Source organism: Limanda limanda, chromosome 2, assembly GCF_963576545.1.
Source record: "Limanda limanda chromosome 2, fLimLim1.1, whole genome shotgun sequence".
Lineage (NCBI taxonomy): Eukaryota > Metazoa > Chordata > Actinopteri > Pleuronectiformes > Pleuronectidae > Limanda > Limanda limanda.
The window spans coordinates 23660549-23682718 of record NC_083637.1 but is presented as its reverse complement, the minus strand read 5'-3'; the positions used below and the strand labels follow the sequence as shown (position 1 = coordinate 23682718).

Genomic DNA, 22170 nt, shown 5'->3' with positions numbered 1-22170 from the left:
CTGGCGAAGATATGTTTATAGGAATGAGTTGCGTGTCCTTATACAAGTTGTGGTAGTGTGCCGACACATGGAATTAACTATGTAGGCTATTGATTATCATCTCTCTCTTTCTTTTTCTCTCTTTGAGTTTCACACACACACACACTGACAGAAACGCACACATACACACATGCACGTGGACACACACAAACTCACCACTCAATGAACTGCATCATATCTCATCCATACCCTAAGAGTGGATTTGACCTTTAGCCACAGTAAAAGTCATTCTCTACCTCTGCTGCCTCACTTTTGAGCGTTCTTTTATTTATTTTTATTTTGAATATGTGTCTCACACTGAACCTTTAGGAGGAGCAACATTAAATCAATGAAGTATCTCATTGGAGTCATTATTTCCGTGCGGCGATATCACTGAACCTTCTGTATGACAGTAGAAGTGTGATAATGTTTTCATTAGATAATACACTGGTGCGTCACACATGCCAGCACCATGGTGGAAGGGCGCTGGCTGCTGTTGTTTGGTAAAACGTTTCCAGACACTTTTGACGGTTTGTCTTTTTGAAGTTAATTTGCATCATCCTCATCGAAGGCCTTATTAGTGTATTTGAAACAACAACACACATTATGAAGAAGAACTCGAATGGTTCTGATTGAGGCAATAAAAGATCATAACCACTTTCAGCATCCACTTTAAGTCTGACATTCAGCAACATGCTGCCATTAAAAGTTTGTTTCCAGACTCTTATGGGTTTTTACAAGTAAGTAAAAACCCTCTATTTAATATGCATATCTGTTTGCCATTCATTGGTCTGTGAATTCTGTTTTTGTGAAAACGTGTAGGAACATTATAAACTCCCAGCACAGATGCCTTCATGTGCTTGAATTTCATACAGGCAAATTGTTGAAGTTCCTATCCCGCTGAGTAAGGAAGGAAACAGATTGTTTGTTTGTTTGTTTGTTTATTCAGACGGCGGCTATTTCTCCCCAGAACTGAGAGCTGTATTCACATCTCTCTCTCTCACTCCAAGGTGGACTGTATGTGAGGTGGTCGATCGGTCAGCTGCAGGCGCTCTGAAGCTCAGGCCTCACACCTCTCCATCTGTTGGCACCATGTGTCCTGTTGTCTGTCCGCTCTGATTCCAGCTTTGATCTGATTGGAATCTTTCTGAGGGAAAACAGCCATGATTCTGTACATTTCTTTAAAGGTTGCCTGTCGAGCTGCATATGGCACATCATGTATGAAGTCCTCCATATGGGGAACAGATTGGAGATGTTGTTGGCCAGTTTACAGACAGGCTCTATCGTGTGGGTCACTGTGCGTGAAGTGGAAAGGCTTGTTTAGCCATATATATATATATATATATACTAGAGAGAGAGAGAGAGAGAGAGAGAGAGAGAGAGAGAGAGAGAGAGAGAGAGAGAGAGAGAGAATCATTTATATATATATATACAGTATATGTGAAACTTTTCATCATAAATTTGTTAAGTGAACGTTGACATTTTTTTTCATTGAACAAAGTCTCCAAAATTCTTTTAAAAATTAAATTAAATAAATAAATAGTTTTTGTTCCTTGGGTTGTTAGTCATCATTTTTAATTTTTAATTGTATTGTTGTTTAAATGTTTTTATTTTCTTGTGAAGTAACTTTGTAACCAAGAAAAGTGACCTACAAATATAGATGATGACGATGATGATTATTATTATTGATCGCATGGGAAATCAAAGCCTCATCTTACTCCCTGGCGAACTGCTCCTTTAAAGCATTGTGACGGCGTAGGGTCAATAAAGTTTTTTCAAACAAACACTGTGACGTCACGACACACAATGGCAGCCGGCGGTACAGCTGTGACGATCCTCACTCCAAATGGGAGACGAGAAACATTTAAAGTGCCTCCAAACACCCCGTTACTGAAGGTAACTCCAGTTTACTGCACGTTTCACGTAGTCTGGCATTACAACGTGGTTAAAGTCTGTCCTTTAGTGTTCCTGCGGGCGAACTGGTCTCCTCTGAGCTAGCATGTTCGGCTAGCAGCAGCTAGCCAGTGACAGATCAGTTTCTGATGAAACCACAGCATGTAGCTGCGTTGTGTCATGTACGTTGCTCTGTGTCACCCTCAGGTGCTGGAGGACGTGTGCAGGAAACATGGATTCAACCCGGACGATCACGGTTTGAAGTGAGTGAGGCTGACACTGGGTTCGTGTAGCTGTCAGAGGGCTAGCCTCCAGTCTCCAGTGTGTAATGGACTGGTTGCCTCTTAAAGCTGTATGGTTTATATACGTCCAGAGCTGCTGTCACAGTCATGACGTTAACAAACACGTAACTCTTATGTCCCTGGTGACAGTAAATATATGTCTCTGTGAAAATCAAATGTTTCTTGTGACCAAATGACCTCATTCGTAGTGTTTGTAGTGTAGAGCATGATCAGGCCAAACATTCAGACTACTTTATTATAGGTAATACCATTGTTTTCTATGTTCATTGGCAGCTGATATATTATATATTAGGTAACAAATGTGATTTATTCCTTGTCAATAGACTCTGTTATTTTACTTCATGCCCATGACTGTAAAACAATATATCTCTAAATATCTCTAAGGCAGTGATAGATACATTATTAAAATATTAAACCACATGTGAACTGAATCAGGTTTAGTATCTCGTGTGAGATGTTATGTTGGATAATGCAAAATGTGTTTCTTATTTTTAATGCACTGACCTAACTTGCTCTCAGTGTCTGGATCCTTTTCTTTTCTTTTTCTTTTTAAGCTTTCAGCAGCATTAGATGAGAGATATTTTGGATATTCTGATTATCAAAAAGAATAAAAATAAAAAAGGTATTTTATAGTGATGCTCACACATTTCACCTCTGTTGTCATCCTACAGGTTTCAGAGGACTCTCATCGACCTGACGCTGCCGTTGAGGTTTGCCAACCTGCCCAATAATGCTAAATTGGAAATGGTTACAACTACAAGGAAACAACCTGCAGCCGAGAGCCAGGTTAGTTCCAATAATACGTGTGAGAGTGAGAGTGAGTGAGTGAAAGAGTGATGAATCTGGACAGAGAGTATGATAGAAGTGTCAAATTGTTGTGTCTTACCACATAATAATTACATATGATAGTAGTAACTGAATTATTGAAGTACAATGTGTAACAGTCTCTGCTAGTCAGAGCACAGAGGTCTGGTTCCCAGGTCTGATTTAGTAAAACATGAAACTGTAAGTTTCCTCATTAGCACATGTCTCGCATTGAGATGGATCCATACATAGTCCATTTGTTAGGTGTCATATATTGATGTAGAACTGTCAAATATGTTTGAAATACTGGATGAGTTGACTGAGTCAGCATGGACCAGCAAACAAAAGAAAAACACTCCAAGTCTCTGGATGCTGCTGGAGGGATGAACAGCATTTTTCCTGAAGACTTACTCACTTATTTGGTATTTTGATGATGGTGGTGAATAGAATAAAAATGGTATAACATGATCATAGTGACCAAACAATATCATGGCTATCAATATTATATCACTATTATTAGACTGTGCAGAAAATGCTGCAAAAGTGGTGTTGTTGAATTATGATTGCTATTATTTATATTTTTATTCTCTTTCTCACACACACACACACACACACAGGCAGACACACAGGCAGACACACACATGCACACACACTACAATGTTTCTCTTGCTGAAAAACTTTAAAAATCCACTGTTGGAATTTTTTATGAGGATAATGTGTAATGGGTGAGTAAAGTCACAGGTTAATCACAGCAGCACAAATATGTGAAGTGTAGTTACAAGATGGGATGAGCATGTTAGACAGACTGACTAGGATAGTTACCTCTTTTACATTCAAAGTGTTTTGAAAGGATCTTTCTGCATGTTCTGCAGACAAGGTGACCATCTTCAATCGGGTTTTTTTCAGGACTCTTGTAAAAGCAAAATATGATCACACTTCAGACCTAGTCCGACGGCTGAAAGACATCTGGAGTGGTGTAAATGCCTTCCACCATGTTTTCAGTTAATGCTAATAAGCCCACATTACTGGATGCACAGAATTTGGCGGATGTTGAGCAGTATTTTTTATTTTTATTTAGTAACTAAACACAGTTTTGATGATAATTTCTCTTTGAAACATTACAGTTTACAACAGAGAATTTCACTATGAAACCTCAAACTGTTTCATCTGTAGTTAAGAGCACTGTAGTGATGTGTTAAGATCTTGTTGCTGTGAACGCCACAGTGTGTAGATCACCAGTCAAACCGTGTGCCTACTGTGGAAAGAAAGGAAATTCCTTTTCTTCAATAACGCACATAATACCCATAATTATCTCTTAGAAAAAACATCCCAGATGATATGTATCCTGCAATTTCAATATCAATATTGTTCCAATATTTTGGTCAGTACCTGAAAATGTATGAATTCTCCATCTGTGCTCTCTGTCTCTGATTCGCATCCAAAAACACTTTGTTGTAGTGAGCTGTAGTTTCCTATGACATCATGGCATCATAATCTGAGCTGTAAAATCCCGGCTGGGTTTGATCTCTTGTTCTTATTCATTTAATGGATGGTTGAGCATTGATACCTCACAGATACGATGCACTCAGACTTCTCACCCTTGCACCGTACACATCCTCACACACAGAGTGTTAACGTCAGCCAAGCCGGTGTACGAGAGTGTTTCATGTTTGGCCGTTGACAGCCATGGCGCTCATTTCATCTCTCCCGGTGTGCCGACATGCAGCAGGTTTTCTGTGCTGGACTACATGATTGCTGAGTAAACACAAACAACTTGTTGAGTGACTCAGACAAAGAAAGAACAACACCAAAAATGTCTGATGTCTGGGGTTGCTCTTCGTCAGACGGAGACAGGTCCAGATGTGCAGCTTAATCAAGTTTGATTTGCAAAGAATTGTTCTCCTGCATAATTGACTGAGATTGTTGAGCCAAGAGCTTTGAAATAGGGATTTGATGCATAATATAGTGCATTTCCTTTTCTGTATTTAAGGAAACTTCCTTCACACAATCCTACAATAAGAAAGGTTTAAGGAGCAGTTTTTTAATCCACATTTCTATTGAGTTCTATTCAGCTGGACATATGTTTGAAATGTGTGTTTAGCTTTTTTCTTCTTATTTACTTTTTTATAAGTTATTTCCAGTGAATATTTTTCCATGGTCTCTTGGTAAATGGAATCTCTATGGCACTCAGCAGAGCCAATACCTCTACTGAGGCTCAAGAGTCCCCTCAAATAAAATTGCATCATATGTCAGTTCCCTAAACGTGCCTGTTTTGTCTCAAGATTCATAAATCATTTCTGAAAATCAGTGAAAATGTCAGAAAAAAAGCTCAAACTTATGTCATAGAAGTGATTACATTTTTTTTTCTACATCTGCCCCTTTGAATTGCCGTGCGCCAAAATGAATTGGGCTCTTCCTTAGAACATGTCCCGTCCTTCGAACAACGTAGAAATCCATGTAGTCGTTTTTTTAGTAATCCTGGTGAGAAACTAACCCACAGACTAGGTTCAAAGCATATCCTCTTTGGTGAAGGATAAAAAATCAGAAAATCCTTGTGGCCTTGGATTCTTAAACGTTTATATGATTCTGGATCAGATCTATTCAGGACACATGTGTCACATCTTTATCACACCATTACAGTTCCTACACACTGGATGTAGTTATAGTTAGAGCCGCTGCTCAAGAGATCACTTTGACCTGTGTGTCCATCTGTAAAGTCTATTTTTGTCTTTCACATATAAAATACAGTTGTGGTTTCATATCCCTCAGGTGCGGATTGCTCTTCAGATGGAGGACGGCTCTCGACTCCAGGGTTCCTTCTCTTGTGGACAAAGTCTGTGGGAGCTGCTCACACATTTCCCTTCCATTAGGTGTGTGTCATGTGCATGTGCAAAGTTTCTGTCTTTATGAGGACCAAGGTGTGTGTGTGTGTGTGTGTGTGTGTGTGTGTGTGTGTGTGTGTGTGTGTGTGTGTGTGTGTGTGTGTGTGTGTGTGTGTGTCTTTGCGAGTTTCCTTGACTTTCCACTCGGCCCGGTGAAGGTGGTCATTGTGCAGGAATGAGTTCAGAGACAACGCCGTGTTAGATACCATCCTTTCTTCTCACCACTCCTCTTCTGAAGTTTGCTCTTTCCCACACATCACCACTGCTCATTTAAACACACACACATGCAGCTGTTACTCAGTAGTTCCAGCTGTGAGGTCCCAGGTGCTCAATTGCTGTCCAGCCCTCATCTCATCTCTATTAAATGACATCACTCCGTATCCTAATCCTTTTCCAAGGAAGTTACACTTCCATGAAATTAATTTTAGCTCCACACCAGCGTAAGCTCTGGGAATGTTGTGAAGCAGAGGGGTAAGCTTAGATGTTTCAGAAACAATAGTAAAACGTTTATGGTTCAGTTAGTTTCTACACGAGATTGTGCACACATGGTTTACACATGCAAACAGCATGCCACTGCTACACATGAGGTTTTGTTGTAAAATCACAGAGATTGATTTCCCTCAACAAGAGAGTCACTCCTGGGTTTTGTTTACTCACAGCTTAAGCACATAAAAATCAATCACCATTAATTTTGATATCTCTTTCTCTTCCTGTCACCAACCTATTCCAGTGTTTCAGGGCTGTCGGAGCCAGGATCCACTCCTGTTTGTGTTTACATGAGAGATGAGGTATGGAATGTTCCTTTAACTTTCTTTTCAAGACATGGAACATGGGTTTTATGGTAAGACAACCGTTTGTGTGTGTGTGTACATGTTTTAGGTGAGTGGGGAAGAAGCACTAAAGAAGACCACTCTGAAGTCACTGGGTCTCACAGGAGGAAGTGCCATTGTCCGGTAACCTGCTTGTTTTAAATCTTTTACATGTTTTTTGTGTGCTTTTAATAATGATTTATTGAAAAAACTAAGTCAAGTTTGAAGTGGGTTCTTATCATGTAAACCGACTGATGTTTTTCTTTTTAAGGTTTTTACTCAAAAAGGACAAATCTCCTAAAGAGGAAGATGACAGAGAAGCCATTAAAACAGCTGCTATTCCAACCACCCCTGTTGCCAAGGAAACCACCCATAGCACATCATCACAATTCGATCCTGCTTCATCACATCCAGCGACGTCAACAGCAGACCAGCAAGTTCAAAATTCAAGGCCTGATAGCCCAATGGATATCCGGCCTGTGCCAACTCCTGCCTCTGTCGCAAGCTCACTTCCTGTTCAACAGGAAGTTCCTGTAAAACAGAAAGAGGTTCTGAACCCCAAGGATGCAGTTCGGCCAAAAGTCCCCCCTGTAGAGAGAAGGGTCTCAGAACACGATGGCGAGGAAGCAGGGCCATCAGGACTAAGCTCTCATGCATCCCTTTCCTCGTCCTCCGCTCCCCTAGCCCCATTCATCCCCTTCTCTGGAGGGGGTCAGCGCCTCGGGGGTCCAGCGGGAGGAGCAGTCGGACGATCACCCTCTTTGTCCGCTGTGGTAGTGGAGTCACCCAAAGCCAAGAAAGCCAAATCCAGCCACGGTTCGGGCACCAAGGTGAGACTTCTCATTACAAGTAGAGCAAATCAAGAAAATCTGACGATCTTGTTTTAGGATGATTTATTTCTGTTTTCTGAGCCAATGATGGCGTTTTAACACGTTGTTTTCCCAAATTATCAAAGTTATCTTTTAAGTGAAACTCGGCACAAAGCTCCTTATTAAAGTAATGAGGTCGATTCCAAAACCAGTTAGAACAATGCAAATATAATCATATAATTTGAGGGTGTTATACTCTAACAGCATGACAGCTTCATAGCAAAACAACAAAATAAATCGTATCTAAAACTGAGTTTAAAGGAAAAATCGTCTAGTTATTAAATTTCTGAAGTGTCATCGCTTATATCTGAGATATCGAAAGATACTTTTTTTCTGTTTAATAGTGGACAGTGTAGAAATAGACAGGAAATGAGGGGATAGAGTTGTTCCATGCAAATAAAGCTCAGCTTGAATCAATATAACTTTAAAAAAGTTTAATTTTCTTTTTCCCATTGACAGATTTATCTAGATTACTTTTTGCGGATTAAAAGTTCATATTTGACCTTTGAACAGAGAAGACAAAAAGGTCTCCGCACATGTTACTGGGTAAAACTTCTAGGCTTTTCTGTTCCTTTCATAGGGTCATGGCACTGCCAACCAGCCAGATGAGGACATGGATCATGGGGAGGAGTTCCTGGAGGTAAACATTTGTGTCAGAAGTTTCTGCTCTTTATCCTCCTTATCTACTTCTCGTTTTAATGGATTTCCACCTTGAATGGACATAGATTGATATTTGTAACTTATTATAATTACAGAAATAACCGGGACATTTCAGGGTGCTTTACATGAAACCGTCAGTGTCGTCTTTTTTCAGTCTCCATCCTTTCATTCTATCACTTTCCCTCTGCAGCCAGTGGAGAGGGAGCCTCTCATCTACCACCTGGACTCCATGTCCCGTAAGTCTGCGGACCATAGGGATCTGCCAGACGAGTTCTTTGAAATAACAGTGGATGACGTGCGGAAGCGCTTCGCCCAGCTGAAGAGCGAGAGGTGAGGAGGAGGATTTGAATGGAGGTTGTTGATAAAAGGTCAGAGGGCTGTGTGTGATAGTCAGTATAAATAATTTGTTGCTGCAGAAACACATCAAGATAAAACATGATCCTGCTCTGTTTGTAACAGATAATTAGTCAGTTTGGCGTTTGGTCGTGCGGTGTTTGGTCCATGTATAATCTTTAATTGCAGAATACCATAGCGATGATGATGAGAGGCCATAGGCAGGGAGAGTGTCGGGCATGGCTGTGTGTGTTTTGAAGTTTTTATTTATTGTGAGTTTGAAGTTTTTATTTATTTATGAGAGCTTCTTCAAAACAGATGCAGGCCAGTTTACTCTGGACGTGATTGCTGTAGACCACAGCTGCTGAAACATTGTGTGTGGGTGTTTTCAAGCATGTTCTCATTTATAAGACACCACGCACACTACAAAAGAGTCTAAATATGTCATACAGGGAGCAATTGATAAGCCTGTTGTGTGTAGACGTTTACCTTCCAGCCATCAACCAAACACCGTCAGGTCGAGACCCCAACGTGTACATCCTTTAATCTCCATCTATATTGACTTAGCTGGCTGCATCATGCCGATGCTACTACTGTTTCAGTGACTACAATTACCAAGGGGGGAATTAAGCCGACCACAGCAATTCATTTCTACCGCCAACGCGCACACACACATATCCGGCCACACACGAGTCAAGGCAGAAGAAGAAATATTTTCTCTTTCTCCTCTCTGTTCATCTTTTATATTACTGATATTAAAACCTGCATTTGTGTCTCACAGCTCATTTCATTGTAACCCGGTCCGTCTCTTTCTGTAGGAAGGTATTGGAGGAGGCTCCACTGATGACTAAATCTCAAAGAGAAAACCAGATGAACGAGAAGATGTACAGATATCCCAAAGTGAGAAAGAGACAAACAAATAACCACAATGTCTTTTGCTTGTGTGAAATGCACCGATTTCACAATGAACACTCATGTGCCTCCAGGTGGTCCTGAGGGTCCAGTTTCCAGACAGACATGTCCTACAAGGCTTCTTCAGGCCCCTGGAGACAGGTGTGTGCATTTCCTTTTGTGTGTCTGTGTATGTTTGTGTATGCCATGTGGAGAGTGTTCATTTCAGCTGGCTAGCCACAGGTATGGCTGCAATGTTCAAGCTACTTGCGGCCTCCCCACCACATGTATGAGTGTAGCCACACCAGAGTGACAGAGAGACAGAAAGAATGAGACAGGTCTGTAATTCCAGGGATTAGATCCATCTCAGCCCCAACAGCAACAAGACAAGCAGCACAACAACAAATTGATGGGAATTTCCATCAGAAAAATATATTTTTCTCGACACAGTTTGTTTGTTGATGCATAATGATGCATGTCCCATGTGTTTTCTTTCCAGTTGGTACCGTGAGGAGCTTTGTGAAGAGTCATCTGGAAAATCCTCAGCTTAGTTTCTACCTGTGTAAGTTTCATTTCATTTCACAACATCATTAAGCACCAGCATCAACCATGTTGCATAGGTTTGAGCGTGTCATTGAATTATATTTCTCTCTATTAACACTTTGTCTATTTACAGGATAATCCGGGTTTATTAACTCAGGTCTTGTACTTATAGCTTTGACCACTTTTCTTCAGTTGTGATAACATTGCACCCATCAGAATAATTGCTCTGTTGCAGCAAGTAGCAGTCGGATAATCAGACAGGTTTTAAACAAGCAAATTAATTATCCACACTATCAATGAATAATGAAGAAATAATTGAATATGTTGAAAAATGCCTTTTGTTGAACAAAATAATAGAAAAATTCCTGGATCAGCCTCCTGATCCGGATCTGCCCCAGAGTTTAATGGGTTCCTCTCTGGGTTGCTTTTAGTCATCGTTTCCTAAAAAAAAGAAGTTCAATCTGTTCAATGTTCCTCAGCATTTATATTAAATGACAACTGATCATATTGTTTTGGGAAACCCTGCAGTTTGGCATAATACATGTCTACATCAATAATTTCTGTCCATTTTCTAATAACTATGACAAATATACATTTCCATTGGTTCTAGGATACGTGTTCATTAGTAAGAATGTTCCCAGTCTGTAATTAACCCTGTTTTTGCTTTAAAACTTTGTTTCAGTCATCACACCCCCAAAAACCATTCTGGACGACCCTTCAGCTTCACTTTACCAGGTAAGAGTCCTCACATTGAAGTTTTGAGTATGAAGACATCACTTTAGCACATAAAATGATCTCTTTCCACAAAAGCATTTTTGCAGCATTTCAGTTTTAGCTCCCATCCGCATGACCACTCACATGCGCTAGGCATGTGCATGCAAACAGGAAGGCATGTGTGTCCCGATGGACATTGGAATTGTCCCAGATTGCTTGAATAATTGTAAAATTCAGAATTTAACCGAACAACAGCTGTTAGCAAAGACAACAGGGTCTGCAAGGCTTCTAACTGATTATCCATGTTGTGTTCTACAATGGTAGCCGAGGCTAATGCAAGTTGTTGTGAGTGACTACTTCATTGTTTTCAATCGTCTTAGTTTCTGAACGTACAGACTAAAGTGCTGCCCTGGAGTTTTCCATCTAAATCAGGGAGCAGCTGTCTTAATGGCTCAAATACTTTGGAGACCCCAGGCGTATCTGTAGCAGAGTTGATGCTTTTTCAGATTAAAACAGAGTAATGTGGATGTAGCATCAAACTCCAAAAGACAACTATTTGACTCACAGTTTTGTTTTGTTTTCTAACTTGGTCTCCTAAAGGGTATTGGACCCCACAAACATAGTAGGCTACTGGTTTTTAGACCTGATGAATACAGTAAAAGAAGCCAATGCATCCACACACACACACATGCACAGACTGACTGTAAAATGTATCTGCTGGTCGCTCTCTCCTCTTCAAAGCCCCAGCACATTCCCATTCTCCCCCTCTTCTCTCGCTCCTACACACTCTCACACTTGTTCCCCCCTCTCTCCACTGTCCTTGACCCCAGCTGGGCTTGATTTTTCCCAGGCTGGCACATGGGGTTAATACAGGCCCCGCTTTGATCTTGACACGCACGCACACACACACACATACACCCAGAGCAATGGGCAGCCTTGATGTTTTGTTGCTTTCTAGTTCAGAGCGATCTGCACAGTTAGAATCGAGAGCGAAGAGATACAAATTAAAAAACATAAAAAGTTGTTCTCTGGCACACACACACACACACACACACACACTCACTTTTTCGGCCTCACGGCAGCTTAATTTGCAACATCACATCAAATTGAGATAAGGGGACAAAGATGCATCAATTTAACATGACCTTAATAACCTATTCATGGACTGTCAACTTGCATTTGATCTTTGCTTAAATGCCATAATTAATAGTAACATTGACTGATGCTTAAAAAGAGCTCGAGTCCCACCTTTTTATATCGTGGAACCTGAAGCACACAAGTGGAGGAATGAGGGGGAGGTAGAGCGAGTCGTTTGAAGTGATGTATCGTGTCGAAGTAAAATTCAGCTCCTCAGAGGGAAAAAAGATAATGATCGTGAAAAGCTCACTTTGAAATATGGTTAGTGTGTGTGTCCTTCTCGAGCCACCATTTCTGAATCCAATCTGATGCTGTGATGTTAGTCATCTGTCGCTTTGTTTTTCATGTTTTTGTCCCTTTCTGAACCCTCCGTGTCTGTTTTTCACTACACGCCCCTCTCCTGTACCCCAACCACACCACCCCTACTATCCCTCTCTTGTGCCCCAGCCCCCCTCCACCCCTCCCGTCGTCCCCACCATGTCTCTGGCCATTAGGGACTTAAAAGCACTAAATTGCATGAAAACAAAATCTTTATTCCACTTGGTGTCATGTCGTGCACACACACTTTCGTCTGGCTCCATTTCCTCGTCAATACATCAATCTCTGACACACTCAAAGAATCTTTTTTTTTTTTTTTTTACATAAAAACACATGCTTATGTACTATGTCTGTCTCTCACATACACACGCACATACACACACTCTAATCACTTTCTATCATGTCAAGAAAGGAATGTTTCCCAACCCAGAAGCCCTTTGATACCAGGCGTCCCCTCCCTCATCCGTGTCTCCCTCTGTCCTCCATAAGGATTTGCTCTGCCTCATTTTATTTTTCTTTCTTCATTCCTCTCTTATATATCATGCTCTCTTTCTCTCTCCCCCTCTCTCACACAGACACACACTCACACACAGATCTTGTCCTGCTGTCCTGTCGTATCCCGACTGGAAGCGTGGCTGCCAGAGTTATCAGGAATGTCCGTAGTTTCACTGTAACGCATTGTTTCCTGCTCACAGGACTGTGATAATAGCAATTAGGCCAGCACGTCCCAATTTAGCACCCAGTTAGTGAGGGTAAGGGGGGACAAAGACAGAAAGGACAGCGTGCGTGCCTGCATGCCAGGTTGTGGCGGAGGGTAAACCCACCTAATCCCAGCCACGGTCATACCTTCTCTTTTTACACTGCCGGTTAGAAACAGCGTGGGGATAAGATTCGTGGAAAATGTTTCACCGGCTTTACAGTCCCAACGACTTCTGATGTTGTCGGCCGACAAGACAAATGATGCTGTAGCTCACCGTCACCAGCAGCTCCCATGTATTAGGTCACTAAGCTAACATTAGATCCAGGAGATGGTTCCAAACGCAGGCTCAGGGCCACTTTAATGTTTCAAGCCAACTGATTTAGAGACAGGAATCTTGTAAATGTCGTCTCTAATGAACACATGAAGGCTTCATATGTGATAGTGTAAGAGAGCAAATCATTTGACATTCAGCTACAAGCAGACATCTGGCTTTTTAATTGATAAATTACCAGAACATTGAATACATTATTATAGAACCATGTGAGAGTATATCATGATGCACCACATCCAAGAGGGTTATAAAGTATTTTGTCCGCTGGTGTTTTCTCAAGCAGAAACTAACTCAACAGCTCATGTTTGACATCTGTTGAAAAGCTGTTAAAAAGTGTTTTATCATAAAGGTCTGAAAGAGCACCCGGCGAACATCAAACTGCTAACATGAGGTCATCAATCAAACAAAAAAAAAGATACATGGGTGAAGTTTAATACACAGTTTAATGCACAGGGACTCGGGGGCAGGTGACTGTTTTGTTAAAGTGACAAATCAATGTCCAGAGTGTCTGTGAGAACCATCATTGTATTGATTAGGTAACAAACATCAGTACAAAAAATGGCAATGTTTACAAATGCTAAACGGTTTGTGTTTTATACAGAGATTTTCTTGTTTTGATGACCACTCAAAGCACTTAACATGACGCTTTTGCCATTTATACAGTATATATACAGTGCAGCACTTTCTCTATCACACATCACTCACACACTGCTGGCACAGCCGTCAGGGGCAATTTGTGTTACAGTGTCCTGCAACAGGACCTCTTGGTTAGTGCTCTACATCCTGAGCCACAGCTGCCCACATGCTAAGATGTTGTTATCAAACTCTTCTGATAGAACTTGAATTAAGCCTTGACATATTACAGTGTAACCACAAGCTATAAATACACATATAATACATATTCCACAAAATATATAGAATTTAAATTGCTATATTTAAATGTAATTTATAGTAAACATCATCATGAGGCCTATTTGTTCTAAGGTTGTTTTACATCATGAAGACATTTAAAAAAAAAACAATTTAAAGAATGCTAAATGCAATGAATTTGAGCTTTGTCTCTGGCCACATGGAGACCACCAGCTGAAACGTAGTGTTTGTATTAACCACAACATTCACTCAACATTGTGCTCCTGCTGACCTGATACTCTGAATGTGTGCATGAGCAGGAGAAGTTGGTCTTTGAACCACTCTTGTTTGTCTGCTCTCTGTTTAAATCAGACATGTGCCCCTCTTGCCTGCCTGTCTGTCTGTGGTTCTACCTCATAATTGTACGGTTGATAATATCAGCCTGCGACTGGTCCATTATAACCATTAAGACTATCACTGCAGAGGAGTGTTGTGCTTGAGGGGTGAAAGTGTTTTCACAAACCATTTGATTGGCGCTCATTTTGTGGTTTTGCTTCAAAGAACCACAGTCTCTGCTTTTTATCCCCGAGCAATGAATCATCCCCAGAAATCAACTTGACTTTGTCTTGGATGTGGCGGCGGCACTTGGTTTGTGTGCAGCAGGAGCCACTTTTGTTCAGATTTTTCTGTGTTTTGCATAAATTGACTTGTATGCCAAACATTTTTGAAGGCTTCTGTTCATTTCTCCTCCTCCCCTCTGTCTCTCTCTCTCTCTCTCTGTCTGTCTGCAGGCCGACTTGTTTCCTGGTGCGGTGGTTTACTTCGGCTCCGACGATAAGACAGGTCATTAATGGGGGTCTCTTCTCTTCTTTTCTGTCACATGCTGATTTGAATTAGATACTGGAGTATTACAGAGGAATGTAATATAATAGAACAATAGCTAACGTTGTTTTTGTGCCTGTTTGTTTCCTCCACAGATTTTTACATAAAGAGGGAACTCCTTCAATCCTCTGTCTCAGCCTTGCAAGCAAATGAGACCATTGCGAGGTATGCATTTCTAAACGAGCGCCTGGCCATGTGTGTATATTTATATTTTTAAAAATATATAAATATATATTTATATATGCACTTGTAGCCTGCGGCAACCGGCCTATTTTCCTGTCACAAAGCTGTCATCATTGGAATGCCTTTGAGGTTCTGCCTAAACAGCAGGTGTCCCTATGCACCCTCATTTCCTACACACACACACACACACACACACACACACACACACACACACACACACACACACACACACACACACACAGTTTTCCACTCCTTCTAAAGATAGAGCCCATTTCCCTAAAGTGACCCCCCCACCTGTCGTTCTCTTGCTTCTTTAACAAGGTCATCACTCCTCCTCGCTCTTAGATCTTTATCTCACTTTGTTATTCAGTTTCTGGCTCAGCTCCTCTTCCAAAAGATAATGCTGCTTTAAATACTTAAAGAAAACTGAAAAATATCCTGGAATTCTCAAAACTACTTTTCCTTGTGACACTTTAAAAATGTCCACCTTTTTCTTTATCCCTTTTTCTACCTCAGCTGCATGATCCAGTCCTCGACCCCCTCCTGCAGCTCTGTGGACTCAGAGGAGCCGCTGCCTTCCCCTGAGCAGATGTCAGACACCAGTGGGTCGGCACAGGATGAGCAAGACCCATCCGCACCCCCCCAGGCGGCTAAAACAACCAAATCTGACCGGGGGAAAGTGCCCAAGTGGCTCAAGCTTCCAGGTGAGGACAGGACACGTGATGTTAAATGTTGACATGTGGTTCTTTGCCAGCTCGTTTTCACACTGTTTCTTTCTCCAAAGTGCGAGGTGTAAACAGGAAGTCATATGAGTGTCAGACCATCACCAAGTCAATTCACGTCTCCCCACGCCATGTTTCATATGGTGCATGGTCAATTTCTGTAGTGAAAGCGAGAGATGTTTTTTGCATGTCAATCGTTTATTTCCTCTGTAGCAGAAAAACGTCTCACACGAACCTTCATACTAGACATCAGTAACACTTTTATACCTGACTACATTACACAAAAAATATAAGAAGAGTTGGCCGACAAACAACCCATAATGCAACACACACTCTGCTCTCAGTAAAAGTTGCTTTATTGAGAGATTCACAATTTAAAAAACTAATCACATTTAATGAGATAAAATGGTTTGATTGAAACCGTCCCCATGTAAAATATTTGGAAAATGCCCATGTGAGAATACAGCAGGAACATTTCTAGGAAATTTTAAATGAGCGAGTTCATGTTGATGATGTTTTGTAATAGGTGATGGACAGGGAAGATGAAGAATACAAATATAACGAGGACATGTGGACAAGGTTCAGGGGTCAAATAGTTCAAGTGTTTGCTCTGCTTTCCTTTTCAACCTCAAACAAACTACACCAGACCGGAGGACCCACCTTTTCAGGCGTTCTCCTTCCTGCTGTTAAGTCTGAACCCCTGTGTGATTGACAGCTTTCCCACCAGCCCGAATATATCAAACATAGCAAAGAAGTAAACACACCAGACCTCATTTGAACCACACAAAACTCATTAGCTCTTAAAAACACTTGTAGACACACAACACAGAAACAAATCTATCATCCCTTTCCTCCTCACGGATCTATTCTGTTGAGAAAGAACAGAAGGCCTTTAAACCACGCGATTCTTGTCATGGTTAAAAAAAAAAAAACCACACACACGCAAACCCCAAAACCACGGTTCATGAGAAAAGGCCTCTTGAAAGCAGAATTCTTCGTGACTCAGAAGATAAGGATGCGTGTTTGGATGAACCGATTAGTTCAGATGGCCATCCCCTGCGGCTCAGGACACCACTACACACACTCGGAGCCCAGGGAGAGATCTCACTGCTCCGGCCACATCACACAGCACGAGCCCCTGTGGTCTGTTCAGGCACGGTGCTGCTGTGCTGTTCTATTGGAGCGTTTCTTGTAGTCGCCACTATTGATGGTTTTGTTTATAATATTGCTCAATTTGCCGTGTGTGTCTCTGTGTCTGTGTGTGCACGTGTGTGTGTGTGTGTGCGCCTCTCAAGAAAGTTGTGGTTACTTTTTCTTTCATGAGGAAAGTTAAAAGGAAAAGGCTGAGGGGGGGGGGTTTGAATCTGGAATGACGGACTTCATGTGTGGAACCCTGCGGATGACACACACACACACACGCCCGCACTCAACAGAATTCCACACACTATCTGAGACTGTTTGTCCTTCCCTGAAGTTGTCCTGCAGTGTAACCTGTGTTAAATGACGTGCACTGGAGGATTTGAGCTTTGAGCTGATACACTCCTGTTCTAGGACCATCTGCTGACCGTCTGGCAAAACCAAAAAACGCTCCTTATCTTCCCGAATAGAACGTTCTGCTCCTTCCTGCATTATGATGATGGCTATTGTGTGTGTGCTGTGATGACATGATTTATTACACATCTCGTGTTGCAGTGTTTTGTTTTTTTTTTAAAAGCAGCCGTCTCTGTATGATACAGTGCTTGTTTTCAAAATGATTTTTAATGGATATCCAGTGTCGGTGTTTCAAATTCAGTACGGATTATGAAGCAGCACGCAGAGTATATACAGGATTTTCCTGTACCATACATTGCATACAAGAAGTATAAACGTTCCTGTTGAAAATAGCTGTTTCTTTTGTATTATACACATAAAGTATGACAAAAGAGTGTTAGGGCCACATAAAATGAAACTAATCAAAGATTGCAAGAATTAAGTCATAATTATAGGCTTCCTGTCATGTTAGATGTGGAATCAGTCTGTCGCCTGCATTAACTTCTGAAGTTACTCTTAAGTTTATCTGTTGGCTCCTCAGCTCCACATCATCATAAATATCAGGACTTGGAACAGATTGTGCAATAAATTGTCTCTATTCTGGAGAAAGAGCTTGTGGCGGGGTCTCTCTTAAAAACTCCTCAAAAGAGTGTGAAAACACAGGCGTAGTCAAACATAGTGTTGTTTCAAATTTATTTCAACCGGCTCCAAGATGCTCTTGTGGACACTTACAAGAATTACTCAAAAACAAGAAAATACTTTTAAATCAAATCGAATCGACAGGAAAAAGTCTTGATCCCATGCTCTCCTGAGCTCTGATGTTACCTTCTCTGTAACTCACACTCAAGGGCTTTGAGCTGCCCTTTTAAACCTGTAGCCCCTCCCACCGGCTTAATTACCAATTTCCAACACATTTCTCTTAAAGCTAGTGCTTGAAACAAACATTACGAGTTTACAATGACCTCTTTACATTTCACCAAAATAAAACATCTTTAAACAAATCACATGACTTTTCTAAACAAAACGGTATCAACATAAACAGTACAACTCTTGCTAATTATCTTAAGACAAAAACCAACCGGAAGCTACTTAACCGGACAGGAAGTTGTGTCCGGGTTGTCCCATCCAGCTTTACGCTGACGGCGAGCTGAATGCGCTGCTTCCCTGGCTGCTGGTAAGTGTGTGTGTGTGCGTAAGCCAGATGCGGAGCTGACGAGTGGGCACCCTCGGTCGCTCCACAGCTAAACAGAATAGATGATGGTTAGATAGTGATCAACCAGGAACTGTAACAGGAAGAGTGAAAATGTTTGTCGGCGTGTGCGTGGCTGTGTGTTCGCGTGTGTGACTGTGTGCGCGTGTGTGAACGCCGCTGGCGGTCAGTGATGGAGCCGCTCCGTCACTGAGCTGCAGAGTGAACTAGTGGAAATGTGTCTTATATGGAGGAGGAAATGTTTGGTGGTGTGGTTATTGTTGGTATTCGAAGGGGTTTCATAGTTTCTAAACAAACAATGAGATCGGTTCAAGATTTTTGATCCAGGAGTTGATTCCTGGCAAGCGCAGGTTTTCCTTGCTGCTTATTTCCTAAGAAAATATTGTTTTCTTTAAATAACAAGTGTATTTTTGTAATAGGACTTTTTTCTTATAAAATCACAGCATTATTCTCTTAATCTCAGATTTAAAATGTTCCCGAATTACCCTGATACTCCATTGTACAGAGGAGTTTATTGAATAAAAAGACATTGGCTGGATGCAAACAATTTAGCAGAATATGTGGCCATTGTCCATGGAGTCTGGTTTCTAGCTAATCTACAAAGAAGTCAAGTCCTGGTATGATTCCTCTATCCCTCCATTATCTATAGCGGTTATCTTTTTTACATATGGCGAGAAGCAGGGACACCCTGGACAGGTCGCCAGTGTATCACAGGGTCAACGTACAAGACAACCAGTCTCACTCACATTCACACGTACGGTTAATGTAGAGTCTCCAATCGTCCTAACCCTAATGTTAGGACGATGTTTTGAGGGAGGAAGCTGGAGGAGACACGCAGACGCATGCAAACTCTACATAGAAAAAACCACCTGTAATGTTTATTCATTTTTGTTTGTTTTTCCTGCACAGGTAAGAAGTGAGACTGTGAGGACCGACTACATACGTCTGACGAGCTCCGCTTCGCAGGCTGAGAAGAAGCACTTCCACCTTTGCTGAGATCATGACAAAGGCTCAACATTGTGACAACAGTGGACTTAATCCTGACGCCTGCGCTTAATATTTTTCATAAAGTCAAAGTAATGAACTGAGTGTCTGAGTGATACAGAGAAATGATCATGAAGTTTAATGCTGTTTCATTCCGGTTGAGCGTGCTGAAGAGGCTGCGGTTATTCAGCAGCTGAAAACATTAGAAAGTGAATAAAGATTGTTGAATTAAAATGTGCCTCACGTTGTCTTAGCTTGAAGTTTAAAGTCACATTTATTCTTGACAAAGAAAATATTAACTTTAAAAGTCCAGTGTATAAAATATAGGTGAAAGGGATCTATTGGCAGAAGTTAAATACAAAATAATCCTGAATGCAACAGGTTCTCTCTCAGGTGTGGAAGGTGAGGTGAGGGGAATTCAGCTGCAAGATGCAACTTCACCACTAGATGTCACTAAGCTCTACACACTGAAACTTTAAAGCAGGTTTCCCACAAATTGAAATATTCATTGGTTGAAATTGTTGTTCAAAAGATGGAGCAAGATGACAGTATCTATATCTGAGATATTTTTGTTTTATTATTGTAAAACAGGAGGAAGTGGAGATCTGTCGTCTATCTCTATAAACAGACTGGGTATTCCAACTGAAGAAAATAAGTTGACAAGTTTTCATGGCACCAGGAAGAGAAGAGAGTAGCTCATTATTCTTACATGGGAAGTTTTGTTAGCTATCACATAGAATCTGGAGTGGTGATGTTGAGCCCAGTCCATGAGACTTGATGTTTGTACGTTTGGTCCGGCTGACCTCAGGATCACATACATGACCTGGAGCAACTAATATTTTTCATTTAATTGATTTGTTACATGACGTTAATATCATTGGTCCGTGTCAGGCATAGGCCGAGAAGAAGTGTGGTTATAGCAAACTGCTTACTAGTGTCAATCAAGACAAATTTTCATTTAAATTTAACAATGGAGGTTTCAATGGGAAAAATGGTGTTCATTCATTCATTCATTGAAGATTATCAAAGTTTTTTTCTCTTGGTTGTTCAAGGTATTCAAGTTCCGTGCTGATATTTGGGATGAGAATAAGCAGATGAAATAAGGATATAACAACATTTCCTAATGCCGTACTGTAGTTACTACCCTCTACTTTAGGGTTGTATAAATAGAGTATATGAAATTAAATATTTACAAACTGCTTAGATTTCCAGGACAATGAGAGTGAGCATTTTATATTAAAAAGTTTCTAATATGCGAGGTTAATTATTTCCCAGATCAAAAATGACTCGGAAAGGTGGGAGATGCTTCCCCTTTCTTTGGTTGGGAGGGTAGAAACCATTAGGATGAATATTCTGCCAAGGCTGTTATTTCTCTTTTGTTCTCTTCCTATTGCTGTCCCGGTGTCTACTTTTAAGCTCTTAGATAGGCTGGTTTCCCGATTCATATGGCAGAACAAGAGGCCTTTAGTGAGACTCAAAGCTCTTTGCTCACATAAAGAGAAGGGCGGCTTATCTTTGCCTCATTTCAGAAGTTATTACTGGGCAGCACAACTTAGAGTACTGGTTTCCTGGATGAGATTGGATATGGATACAAAATGGGTACATATAGAGCAAAGTTCAGTAAACACATCACTCACAGCCCTCCTCTTTCAGACGACAAATGAATGGCGTAAACTCAAGATACAAAATGAATGGGTTAAGTTTACATTAAAGGTTTGGAAGAAAATAAGACAGGTATTAAACCTACCGTTATCTGTATCTAGGGCAACAAAAATAGCTGCTCTAAGTGATTTTCTGCCTGCTAAATTAGACAGTGGTTTTAGTAAATGGGCGGAGAAGGGTTTTACAACAATAAGTCAGTTATTTGAAGGAACTACTCTCAGGGCTTTCGCACAACTTCAAGCAAAGTATGGTATTGAAGCTAAGGATCTATTCCGATATTTCCAACTTCGGCACTATTTGACCACACACAAGGAATGGGACAAAATTAGGGAAACACCAGGCAATTGGGTGGAGATAGCTGAGTATCGAATTCAAACAAAACATAGAATATCCTGTTTATACACAAGAATTCATATGGATACAGCTATTGACACATTGGATATAAAAGGTAAATGGGAATTGGAAGCTAATACCATTATTACAGATGATGAATGGGAAAGCTCTTGGGTGTCCTGGCACAAATGTTTAAGTAGTCCAACCTGGAGAGAATTTAGTTGGAAGCTAAGAATGAGATATTTTAAAACACCCATAGTAATAGCAAAATATGACAAGAAGTATTCCCCTCTCTGCTGGAGAGGTTGTGGTCTAATAGGCGACTTTTCTCACATTTTCTGGGATTGCCCTAAATTGCAGAAGTTCTGGGAGGAGTTAATGAGGGAGATGGCTATACAAGTTGACCTTTGGACACAATAAATCACATTTGTCAGAGAGATTAGGAATCCTGTTCTCTTGTCGATTGTACATTTTATGTATGGAGATTCTAAGATGGCGGCGCGTGTAGACGCAGCGGCTACTCACGCTTCCAAATACGCTGTGTTTTGTTTCGTTAATAAGTGTTTGTCCGAAAGTTTGTCGTGTTCGTCTCGTCTGTCTGCGTCGGATTA

At 41.0% G+C, this 22170-nt stretch overlaps 1 protein-coding gene across 1 annotated transcript; it reads left to right on the top strand.

Annotated features, from left to right (window-relative positions):
* The first annotated feature begins 1816 nt into the window (after positions 1 to 1816).
* Positions 1817 to 19798, top strand: aspscr1 (ASPSCR1 tether for SLC2A4, UBX domain containing). Its single transcript, XM_061088215.1, has 17 exons — positions 1817 to 1914; positions 2119 to 2174; positions 2885 to 2999; positions 5787 to 5887; positions 6630 to 6687; positions 6779 to 6852; positions 6980 to 7538; positions 8158 to 8217; positions 8428 to 8567; positions 9389 to 9470; positions 9557 to 9623; positions 9961 to 10023; positions 10687 to 10739; positions 14845 to 14896; positions 15031 to 15100; positions 15635 to 15822; positions 19490 to 19798. The coding sequence occupies exons 1-17, from the start codon at positions 1825 to 1827 to the stop codon at positions 19498 to 19500; spliced, it is 1839 nt and encodes a 612-aa protein (XP_060944198.1). The 5' UTR covers positions 1817 to 1824; the 3' UTR covers positions 19501 to 19798.
* The last annotated feature ends 2372 nt before the right edge of the window (positions 19799 to 22170 follow it).